This window comes from Psammomys obesus, unplaced genomic scaffold, assembly GCF_907164565.1.
Source record: "Psammomys obesus unplaced genomic scaffold, mPsaObe1.curated_primary_1811, whole genome shotgun sequence".
NCBI lineage: Eukaryota > Metazoa > Chordata > Mammalia > Rodentia > Muridae > Psammomys > Psammomys obesus.
This window is the reverse complement of record NW_026596040.1, coordinates 38,080,920-38,092,881: the sequence shown is the minus strand read 5'-3', so window position 1 is coordinate 38,092,881 and position 11,962 is coordinate 38,080,920. Positions and strand designations below refer to the sequence as shown.

At 44.8% G+C, this 11,962-nt stretch overlaps 1 protein-coding gene across 1 annotated transcript in view; it reads right to left on the bottom strand.

Moving 5' to 3' along the window:
• The window catches only part of Pstpip2 (proline-serine-threonine phosphatase interacting protein 2), a 77,016-nt gene that overhangs the window by 20,103 nt on the left and 44,951 nt on the right, over positions 1-11,962 (bottom strand). The window contains exons 4-6 of the mRNA XM_055622909.1: positions 11,444-11,478; positions 8,326-8,432; positions 2,232-2,294 (exon numbers count right to left, since the gene is read on the bottom strand). Of these exons, the coding sequence (XP_055478884.1) occupies positions 2,232-2,294; positions 8,326-8,432; positions 11,444-11,478 (205 nt within the window). The remainder of the gene's footprint in view (positions 1-2,231; positions 2,295-8,325; positions 8,433-11,443; positions 11,479-11,962) is intronic.

Genomic DNA, 11,962 nt, shown 5'->3' with positions numbered 1-11,962 from the left:
CTTCCTTCCTTCCTTCCTTCCTTCCTTCCTTCCTTCCTTCCTTCCTTTGAGAAAAGGTTTCTCTGCGTAGCCTTGGCTGTCCTGGACTCACTATGTAGACCAGAGGTTTGGGTATGAACGGTGATGGTGGCTGCACTGCATTATAAATACATTGAATGTCACTGACCTGCCCATTCACTAACGGTTACACCAGCCTTGATTACCTGCACAAGGCCTGTGTAAGACTGGGCTCATGCTGTCATGGAGTGGGGAGTAGATCGCAAGATTCCATGTTTTAAGGAGCCATGGGCAGTTAGGGGTTGCTGCAGGCAGAGGTGTGTTCTTCAATGGTGGAGCAACTGGTGAGGTGTGCATGCTCCTGTGACTAGTCCCTCATCTTGTAAACAACTCTAGTAAGTAGTTTTTTAGTAAAATGTTCACTAGTAGACCTATTCTGAGGCTAAAAGGCTCTCTACACAAAATGAAACTATACCAAAAGAAACAGTGGAACGTTAAAAAAAAAAAAAAGAAATGGCATGGTTAGTGTGATGGCTAACCCCAATCATCAATTTTATAAGATCTAGACTTGCCAGGGGCCTGGGCCTCTGGGCTGCCCTTGGGGACTGTCTTCATCAGGTTAACTGGGGCAGAAAGGGCCCCCACCGTGGGTAGCACCATTCCCTAGGTGGGTCTGGGGTTGTATAAGAATGAGAGAGCGCTCTGAGCACAGACATTCACGGCTCTTCCTCCTGACAGCACGTGCTTTGTGACCAGCCATTTCAGGCTCCTCAGCCTTAACTTCCCCCACCATGATGGGCTAATGAACTATGACAGGAAATAAACCTGTTTGTCCTCAGGTTGCTTCGGGCAGAGTGTTTTGTCCTAGAAAGAAGACTAGAAACTACAGCAGTGGGAGGGAAAATGTCAAACACAAAATTTCAAAATTATTTTGACATTTTCCCTTAATTTTTAAAAATTATTTTGCTGGTGGAAGCAAAAACAATTAAGGATAATGTTTGCTTTGGCCCAGATCCTCCTGTTTGATCTAAAATGCACCAATGTTCAGAGATAACACTTTGGGGGAAGTGATTACACCATGGGAGCTCTGACCTCATCCTGAGTTAACCCATTAAGGAGTTCGTAATTGGTGGGCTGCTTTGGAAGGCGGCGGGTCCTGGGGGCTGCATCCTGTCCGCTCCCCTTCCTCCCGCTCTCCTGCTTCCCAGGCAGCCTTGTTCTACCACCCACTCTGCAGCACAGTGCCCTCCCTTCAGTAGCCAGCCACCATGGACAGCAGCCTCCGGACCGGAGACCACAAGCCTTTCTTCCTCTTAAGTTGTTTTCTCTGAGGTTTTACCACAACACAAAGCTGACTAGCATAAACAAAAGTCTAAATATAGGTAGAGGAAACAATTAAAAGATGAATTTTCTTTAGAACTAAGTCTCTAAAAATAATTTCTAAATAATTAATAACAACAACAACACACTCCCAGCACTATTTCAGCACTCTACAGGCAGCATTCCCTCCTGACCAAATGCTCTGATGTGGTTTCCATCGAGAAAAGAGCAAGCCGAAGAACGACCTGCACGTGCCATCCTCAGAGCGACCCTTTGAACGCTATGTCAGTCATGGATCATCTTCCACGCAGCGGCGTACATTCTAAGAGAAGAGTCTGTTGTATTGAGCACTAACAGACTCACGAAAAGTCTATTGTGTGTGTGTATGCATACATGTGTGCATATGTGCATGCATATATACATGAATGCACGTGTGTGTATGTGTGTGCGCATAGAAGCATGGACACCTACTACACCACAAAGGAAGAGTCTCCCATCCCCAGAGCGGTCATCTACCCATTTGTCCTTGTTGAAGGCATGGCTTTGTGTGTGAGGCCCCTTATCCTGCTTGTCACTCATTTGCTGCCCTGTGAATCTCCCTCTCCTGCAGGAGAGAATGTTACTGGGGCCAGATTTGCCAGGGATGTTGGTAGGCACAGCTACTCTGACTTAGAAGGCGATAGCCATGCCATGCCCAGAGGACAGAGTTCTGCACCAGCTCACCAGGGACAAAGCACCACTGTGCCCACACTCGGCCATCTTCAAGCTTCCCAAGGCCTTAACAGGAAGAAAAGCATGTGTTTCCCTTCACACCACACTGACAAACCATCATTTGAGTAGGAACATGTTCGTGCACAGTACGGAATGTCAGATAATGTCACTGTTACAAAGACAGCGTAGCAAATGGGACTCACGTCCATGGTTTTCTTGAATTGCGAGTTCCTTTGCTTGTGGGCAGCATCCATTATAGTTTCTGTCTGTGAAGAGAACACAAGCACTGTCAATAGAAACCACAAGTACTGCTAACAGCAGCCTGTCATGAGGGCTAAGCGTTCAACACGGGGTTACCCAGTTTAACCCTCACATCACCCAGAATCCAGATGTGCTATTTACTATCCCCACTTCACAAATGAGGACTGTACGGAACAGAGGCTAACCTCTGCTCCAAAGCTCACCACTGGCTAGGCACACTGCTAACCTGGGCACTCACACACCCAGTCCTGAACACTCAAGACATGACCAGAAACCCACCAGTCACCACGGAGTGCTAGCTTCAGAAATGTTTTACAAGTTGCCAGAGAGCAAAGGAAGTGTTTGTAGCACTGCTAACAGAAACTGCTCCACAATCCTCCAAATCATGTAACCCAGCAAGGCAAACTCCACATAGTTCACTTGAGCAGTTTCTTCACTGTAGTTATAACGGCTGTCCATTTGTTAGTAAAAAATAATAATACATATTACTTATAATAAATACCTGCCACTCAGACACAATTATTCTGGCTCTCATTTATCCAGCACTTCATCAGTTTCATAAAGCTACCATTTCTGTGTAAGCGCGACATCTCCATTTTTCTGATGGCAATGGACTTTGTGAGCCCAAAGAAACAAAGCCAGTGTTGGGGTCTGAATGAGAATGACCCCCATAGGCTCACATATGTGACTGCATGGTGCCCAGTTGGCGGAACTGTTCGGGAAGGATTAGGAGGTGTGGCCTTGTTTGGAGGAGGTGTGTCACTGGGACTGGGCTTTGAACCCACAATATTCCCAATTACATTCTCACAGCCTCACGGTTGTCTCAACAGTAAGCATCAGCTACTGCTGCAGTTGCTATGCCTGTCTTCCTGTTGCCATCTTCCCTTCCCTGCCATGAGTCAGGAATCACCCTGTAAAGCTGTAAGCAGCAATAAACCTTTTCTTCTGTAAGTTTTTTATTCATGGTGTCTGCACTGCAGTAGAAAAGCAACTAAGATAGTCAGCAAATAAGAAAGCTGACATAGCTGAGCAGTGGCGCACACCTTTATCCTCAGCACTTGGAGGCAGAGGCAGGCTGATCTCTGAGTTCAAGGCCAGCCTGGTCTACAGAGTGAGTTCCAGGACAGCCAAGGCTATACAGAGAAACCCTGTCTTGAAAAAAAAAAAAAAACCTGACATTTTCACCAATGAGTTTAATTATGTATTAATGAATATGAAATACAAATGCAGTTCCTACTTAAATAAAAATTTAAGTTTTTAGGTATCACCATAACAGACAAGCATAGATGGATTTTCAGGATAAGGGGACAAAATACTTAGGGTGGTCTCACTTCAAATGGGATAAATAAAATTTCCTCGGGGAGCTTCAGGGAACCCAGGATTCACCTTCTGGCCCTCTCAGAAAGCTAATGAGGAAGATGCTGCAGACAGACATGGCTCCCACATGGCAGGCCACAGGTGCCATGTAGCTGACTAGGTTCCTCCTCCAACGAGAGTTTCTCTCTAATAATTACAGCTGGTTTTCCTAGGCTACTTATGCAGATCAATTGGCCATGCTGGGCTTTGCCCTGGCCCTTTCAGTTCAAATATCCACTTTGCTACATCTAGTTAATGGTTGCTACTAGTTTCTGATAGCCCAACATGTCTCCTCATCTCCAAGTTCTGCATGGTATCTACTTTAGACACCTGTCAGGTGCTGAGAGATTTACACTACCTCTTCATTTCCCGGAATTCCCCCTCTGTCTTCACAAGTCTACCAGCACTTGAAAACTGCCAAGATCCTAAAAAGCAGCCATTGACTGTAAGCAGACACGGGGAATTTCCAGGCCCTGGGGTGATGTGCACTGCTCAAGCCCACTCAGGGAGTTAGTGGTGGCAGCTCCATCTCTATCTGCTAAGCAGCCTTGACCTAAGTCTCCAGGTGTCCACGCTGACTTCCAGGGTGACCCACTCATGGTGACCTCGGTGACATTAAATTCTCCTGAAGATGTTTTTGGAGGAGATGTTCTTCCAGGACTCGGGTTTATGCTCAGACCAAATCTAATGTGAATGTATTTATTATTGATAACACAGGGGCTGCAAAAGCTCAACTATCTCATCTATTAGGTGGAAGAACGAAGATAAAAGGGAAAGGGAGTAAGAGATTTGAGAAGAACCCAAGTAATTCTGAGGTAGATTACTGAGAATGAGATCCAAAAGCCTCCTCCTTGCCCTGCCTACCCCCAGAAATGAGAGGCAAGCCTTTCATTACCTCAACGGCAGCCTTTAACTGCCTGCTTTAGCATAAGGATGACTTCCTCCAGAAGGCTTCAACAACCCCAAGTGAGGCCACATGTCCATAGCAGGTGTTCAGAAGGAACTTTCCCTGCCCCTCCCACTGTGTAAGACTCTTCATACTCCATCCTCATTTTACTGTACATCAGTCTGCCTGCTTAGTGGCAGGATAGTATGTCCATCTTGGTCCTCATCCTCCAGAAAGCACTGCTTGTAGAAGGGAGCAGCTAAACATCCTTCCCACAGCTCCTGTGCCTCAGTTTACCAAAGAAATCAATTATGGATCCAGTCATCTGCCTCAGTAGATAAAGACACTCGCTGCCAAGGCTGCTAACGTGAATTCAATCCCCAGGACCCAGTGGGAGAAGAGAACCAACTCTTACACGTTGTCCTCTGATTGTCACATATACACACATACATCACAAGCCTAATGTATACACACACAGTATGAAAACATATGCAGATAAGACACACAGATGGAAGATAAAGATTTTCTGTTGTTGTTGTTTTGTTTTTTGAGACAGGGTCTCACTTTGTAGCTCTGGTTTTTGTAAAACTCACTTTGTAGACCAGGCTGGCCTTGAACTCACAGAGATCTACCTGCCTTTGCCTCCCAAGTGCTGGGATTAAAGGCTTGAACTACAACACCTTTTGAAAAGTCCACAGTTTATTAAGAAAATTGTAGTTACATGTTTCATAATGAACTCTGGGTGACTTTGAGTAACTATTTTTTTTTCAATGTTTTTAAAGATAAAACAATTTTAAATCTAAAAAAAATTAAAGGCAGAAAACATTCTACATAAAAATGTATTGAGCTTTAAAAAAATAAATCACTGGGGCTTGACAGATGGCTCAGAGGTTAAGAGCACTGCCTGTTCTTCCAAAGGTCCTGAGATCAAGTCCCAACAACCACATAGTGGCTCATAACCATCTATAATGAGATCTGGTGCCCTCTTCTGTCATGCAGGCAGAATACTGTATAAATAATAAGCAAATAAATCTTTTTCAAATAAATTAGTAAATTATGTGTGGTGACACAGCTCAAGTATAATACTGTACTTGCATAGCCTAACCAAGATCTTGGATTCAACCAGCAGCGTGAGATAAAAAGAAGAAAAAAGAAAACAGCTGACTAGTTCCTTTGATGAGTGGAAATAGCTCTATTTCCAAGAAAGGGAAGACCAGAGCATGCAGTGTAACAATTTTTAAAGAGGAAGTTAGCATTGACAACCCCCCCACAAAAAAATATGTTCTTTTAAAAAAAAATAGGTTACTCAAAGTCTCCCAGAGCTTATTGTGAAACACATAACTACAATTTTCTTAATAAACTTTGGACTTTTCAACGTTTCAAAAGTGCCTACTGCTGACAATGGACTTGTATTGAACTCTAGCTGATCTATTGTTCTGAGGCCAGCCACGGGCTCTGTGTAACGTTAGCAGTAGTGGTCCAGAAGCCTTGCAGAGCTGCCAGGTCTCCCTGCAAGAGCCAGCGCTACTATCGACACCCTAGGGTGTGAGGAAACAACCCTTGTTTAGCGGAATCATGTATGCAGAGCCCAGTTGACTGAGACATTATGCTTCTTTTTAAATTTTTTTAACTGTTCCACACCAGACATGATAGCTCCTTAACATTTTAAACTTTTTTTCTTTCTGTCCTTTTGAGACAAGACCTCACTAGGTAACTCCCACTGGCCTGGAATGAGCCTTAGCCTTGAATCCACAGAAACCAGTCTGCCTCTGCCTCCAGGGTGCTCAAGGCTGATGCCACCACACCCGGCTTCTACTTTTTTTTTGTTAATTTTATGTCTGTGCCTGTCTGTGTGTGAGAATGTGCATGCCCACTGAGGCCAGAAGGATCGTGTGCCCCAGGAGCTGAGTGGCAGGTGGTTGTGACATCTACAATGGATGCTGAGAAATCAGATCCCCTGCAATGGCAGTACACCCTCAACTGTTGAGCCATCAGCCATCGTTCCAACCTCCGAGTTATTCTGCTGTCATTTCAGTCAGGTGTAGCAGTGCACGCCTTTGATCCTAGCACTCCAAAGGGAGAAGAAGGTGGATTTCTATGGATACCAGGTCAACATGGTCTGTGTAGCCAGGGCTATGCAAAAAGACCATGAAAAGAGAGAAAGAAAGAAAAAGAGAGAGAGAGAGACAAAGAAAGAGAAAGAGAGAAAGAAAGAACGAAAGAGAGAGAGAGGGAGGGAAAGAGGGAGGGAGGGAGGGAGGGAAGGAAGGAAGGAAGGAAGGAAGGAAGGAAGGAAGGAAGGAAGGAAGGAAGGAAGTTAGTTTAAAGAACCGAAGCTTGGTTCCTGTGCCCACGCCAGGCGGCTCACAAACCCCTGTAACTCCAGTTCCAGGAGATGCCATGCCTCCATGGGCACCTGCATACATGTGCACAAATCCATACATGGACACACATGTGTCCACATAGTTAAAAACTAAAGAATAACTCTTTGTGGACGGGGACAAGGAAGGGGTCCGAGGTAGGCAGCTAAGAGAGACTGGAGGGAGAAAGGGAGCGGGGAGTGATGAAATTTTATTTCGGTTAAAAGCATTTAAAATAAGCCAGGCAGTGGTGGTGCACGCCTTTAGTCCCAGCAGAGACACAAGTTAGAGGCCAGCCTGAATACATAGTTATAGAGCAAAAAGGGCCACACAGGGAGACCCCATCTCAAAACACAACAAAAAAACCCTATAATTTCCTTTTTTAAAAAAAAAGGCAGGCCTGCCAATGTCAAACAAAAGGGTTTGTTATCCAATGAGCATAGAACACATGATAATTCTGCTTGAAAAAAGACTTTGGTATAGATGCACCCTCAGATGGGAGACAGCTTGAGAGGACATGTGAAAGGTTTTGCTATGGCGTTCCTTAACTGACTGCATCTGCTCTTCCTTCACGGTAGCAGGCGTTGCACAAGCACTGGCCAAGAAATAGGAAAAGGCAGTGATGTGCCAAGAGCAGCTCTTAAGCTGGGCATAGCAGCATTTGTCTCTAGTCCCAGCACTTGGGAGGTGGAGGCAGGAGTTTCAGCTATATGGTGAGTTGGAGACCACCAGTTATGAGACCTTGTTTCCAACAAATGGAAAAAGCAGCTCATGAAATTATGGCAGCCTTAAGACAGGCAGGTCCTTAAGATGATGCGGGCAACCTGACACACTCGTAGCAACCCAAACTCCAACCTGAAGCTGCAGGCCAAATTGCTCATCTCGAGAGGGTAGGGTCCAGTCGGCCTTAATACTGGCTGTGGATGGATGGGCACAGACTGCAGAAAGAGCATCAGCTACAGGCAAAAGCTGGGATACAGGAAGGATTCCACAGGGGCCTCCAGGAAGCATGACAGGTCCCCAATTGCCCATAGGGACCAGACAGCTTTCCAGTCTTGAAAGACATTCATTCTTGAAAGGCTCTCCCTGGCTAACAGGTCAACCTGCATGTGCAAGTTTTCCAGGAACAAAATAAAAAGGTATCAGAGTTCTGGCTGCTCTGGTTTAAAAAAAAAAATTATAATACAAACCAGGACCTATTTCTTGACCCCTTTAAGTCACCAAACAGCTCTGGCTGTCCTGCAGTCCCGGAACTCACTCTGTAGACCAAGCTGACCTCAAACTCAACAAAGCTCTGATGGCCTCTGCCTCTCAAGTGCTGGGATTAAAGGCAGGCAGGCACCACCACGCCCAGCAAATTGAGCAACTTAGTAACAGACATGCCTGAGATTTTTCTTCAGAAGGGTGCTATTTTAACACATGCACAAAACTAACCTTTTTCCGCTGTAGCTTTTGCTTTTCCCTGAATTCTTCCATCTTCCTGGCCTCGTCTCGGAGAGTCTGTGCAAGCTGAATGTGACACTGGGCCACGTTGTCTACTTCTGTAGAAAGGATTTGTAAATAAAACAGTCAAGGTCCACATGTGCCAAACTCAATACACACAACTATTCAAAATCGCACATACAAATCTGGAGGAAAAAGCAAAATTAAGAATAATTCTCTTGGTCACCAACACCCGCTGAGGTCCTTCTGCCTAGCATGGCCCTGGCCACCAAGACCAAGGCTAAGTCTTTAGCTCAGCCTCTTGCCACTAACTGCTACTAACCCAGTGTATGCCCAGGGCTGGGGCTTGGGGTAGGGATGTGGCCAAGGTTCCCATTCAGTAAATAGCCTTACCTCCTGAGAACTTAGCTTTAGTTATCAACTTGACGTAACCTAAAATCCCCTGGGAAGAGAGTCTGGGTGTAGGGGCTGATTACACCGGGCTGGCCTATGGTCATGTCTGTGGGTGGTTGTCTAAGGTTAATGGATGTGGAAAGACCGAACCTACTGTGGACAGCACCATTCTGCCAGTCAGGGGGTTCCTGAACTCTTAAAAAGTGGAGAAATCCAGCTGGGCACAAGCAAGCAAGTACGTAAGGACCATTCCTCTCTGCTCTTGCCTATGGGTATGATGACTTGCCCGTCATGACAGGCTGCAGCCTGTAACTGTCAGCTGTAAACTCTTATTCCCTAATTGACCTTTGTCAGGATAGTTTATCGTAGCAAGAAGAACGAGAGCAGTACTCAGAGCACCACGAGTTCAAATTAGATTCCCTGTCCTCTCTGCACGATCTCGGGGTGCTTTCCAGCTCATGAGCTTAAACACTTATCAAAAGTTCATGCAACATTTTGGCCTCTGACACTTACTTATCTTTATAACAGAAAGGGAAAAGCCAGACTAGGATAGGTGTGGTTTGTGTACACCCTTACTCTAAGCACTTGGGAAGCTGAGACAGATGCAAGGCTCTTTTCATCTACGTAGTGAGTTCCAGGACAGCCAGACCTTCACAGACAGAAACAAGCAAGCTGAAGCATGCCATTAAAGCTAGAAAGACTGACCTATAAAAAAACTTTAGTGTGTGTGTGTGTGTGTGTGTGTGTGTGTGTGTGTGTGTGTGTGTTTAGAGACAGGATTTCTAAATGTAGCAGCCTTGGCTGTCCTGGAACTTGCTCTGTAGACCAGGCTGGCCTCAACTCACAGAGATGTGCCTTCCTCTGCCTCCCAAGTGCTGAAATTAAAGGCATGCGACACCACAACCAGCAAAACATTAATTTTTTAAAAATCGTGTGTGTGCATTTTCTGTGTAAGTCAGAAACACACATGTGTATGTGCAGAGTACACGTGTGGAGGTCAGAGGACAAATTTGAGGACAAATTTGAACATTGGTTTTCACCTTCCACCTTGTTTGAAACAGGATCTCTTTTTGATTTTGACACTACGCACACCACGATGCTCAGCCCATAAGCGTCAGAGAATTCTGCTTCTGCCTGGGATCACAGACAGGCACCATCATGTCTGATTTTATGTGTGTTCCAGGGATAGGAACTTGGGTCTTGACAAGCACCTACTAAGCCATCCCTCCAGGCCATTAAGAAAAAAGCTTTAACTTGGACTGTTAAAATAACCTTGAAAGGGCTAGAGGGAGGGCTCAAAGGTTAAGAGCACTGGCTGCTCTTCCAAAGGTCCCAAGTTCAATTCCCAGCAGCCACAGGGTGGCTCACAACCATCTATAATGAGATCTGGTGTCCTCTTCTGGCATGCGGACAAACATGCAGGCAGAACACCGTATACATAACAATAAATCTTTTTAAAAAAATAACCTTGAAAGCTAGAAGATACACACACAAACATGAAACAAAGTTAGCAACTTATATATCAAATAGCAAAGAGCTATATTTTAAGAAAACACTTCCACAAATGCCCAGCCCTAAGTGAGGTGTCTGTACCACATTCTTCTCTCCCGGGGGTCTGGGATCTATGTGGGATTGGGGATTGAAAGATTTAAGGGCCAGAGGTGGTGGATGATACAACAGAGTTGATGTACACACAAACTCAGAAAGAGCCAACCCAAAGAGACTCTGAACCACTTTCTTTTTTAATAATTTATTTAAATTTTAATTTATGTGCATTAGTGTGAAGGTGTCAGATCCCTTGGAATTGGCAGTACAGACAGTTGTGAGCTGCCGTGAGGGTGCTAGGAATTGAATCCAGGCCCTTAGGAAGAGCAGACAGTGCTCTTAAACATTGAGCCATCTCTCCAGCCCCCTAAACCACTTTCATAATATGTTAATACTTATGTATATGAATAGGCACATATTTATTATATAAATGTATCTAAATGCATTTAAAAATAAAATACATTTAAATGCCACACAAAATAATCACCAAGAACTACTTTACGTTGAGAAATACAAATTTCAGTGTTCACTGTGTTCTGTCTCACTTTAACAGTAAATATTATATTACATTTAATTATAAATGTTACATTAAATTACATTATATTTAATATTTTATACACTTATTTTAATAAGGAAAAACGGAAGTGTTGAGTCTCTGAGTTCGGGTAGGACAGGATGTTCTTGCACGGTGTCATTCCCATTTGGGACTTGAGAGCATGTAGAATCCCTGGCCCCCCTCCAAACACCCTGAGCCAGACACGCAATGGCCATGAACCTGGGTGACCCACAGCTCTCCCAGTGCCAGGCGGCTACTCTGCAGAGCTAGTTCTCACTCTATGGTTGTTCTAAAGTTTTTTTTTTAACCCAATTACTGTTCAAATTAGAACTTGCCGTAGAAGAAAGACACGGAGCTTGCCAAGGACAGGAAATACAGTTTTACACCAGGGGATGGAGTGATGGCTCAGCAGTTAAGAGTACTGGCTACTCTTCCAGAGGATCCAGGTTCAATTCCCAGCTCCCATGACAACCACCATAACTCCAGCTCAAGGGGATCTGATGCCCTCTTATGGCTTCTGTGGATACCAGGCATACACATGGTACACAGACATACATGTGGGCAAAATACCCATACACATAAAGGAAAATAAAATAACTTCAATAATTAACTTACGCTGCTTGAAGACATCAAGGGCTCTCTTCAAGGTACTGAAAAACAAATATATACATAATTTCAATTCTAGAAATCATCTGTATAATTATATTAGAACGTTTTCACGTGCTTCTCTCTGCCTACATCTTAAAATGAAAAGTCCAGGTTCCCTTTTGCCCTTGAGCTTCAGGAATCAGTAAAAGACCAAAACTTCTTGCGGCCAGCGTCCTCAGTGCCGGGCACGGAGAGTTCTACACTCTGTGCCCTGAGTAGAGCAAAATGCAAACGCTCTGCATTTCGCCTTCCCCAACGGCAACGTAGCAATTGTGACCGCTTTCTCGTAAGAACATGTTGTCATTTGAATATGAAAACAAACCGATCAAAGAGAGAGCTCAAATCCTGGTTTGCAAACTGGGTGAGCATCGGTGGTACTTGCGCATGCGTGCGTGCGTGCGTGCGTGTGTGCACGAGTGGTGTGATGCGGTGTGGTGTGGTGTGTGTGTGTGTGTGTGTGTGTGTGTGTGTGTGTGTGTGTGTGTG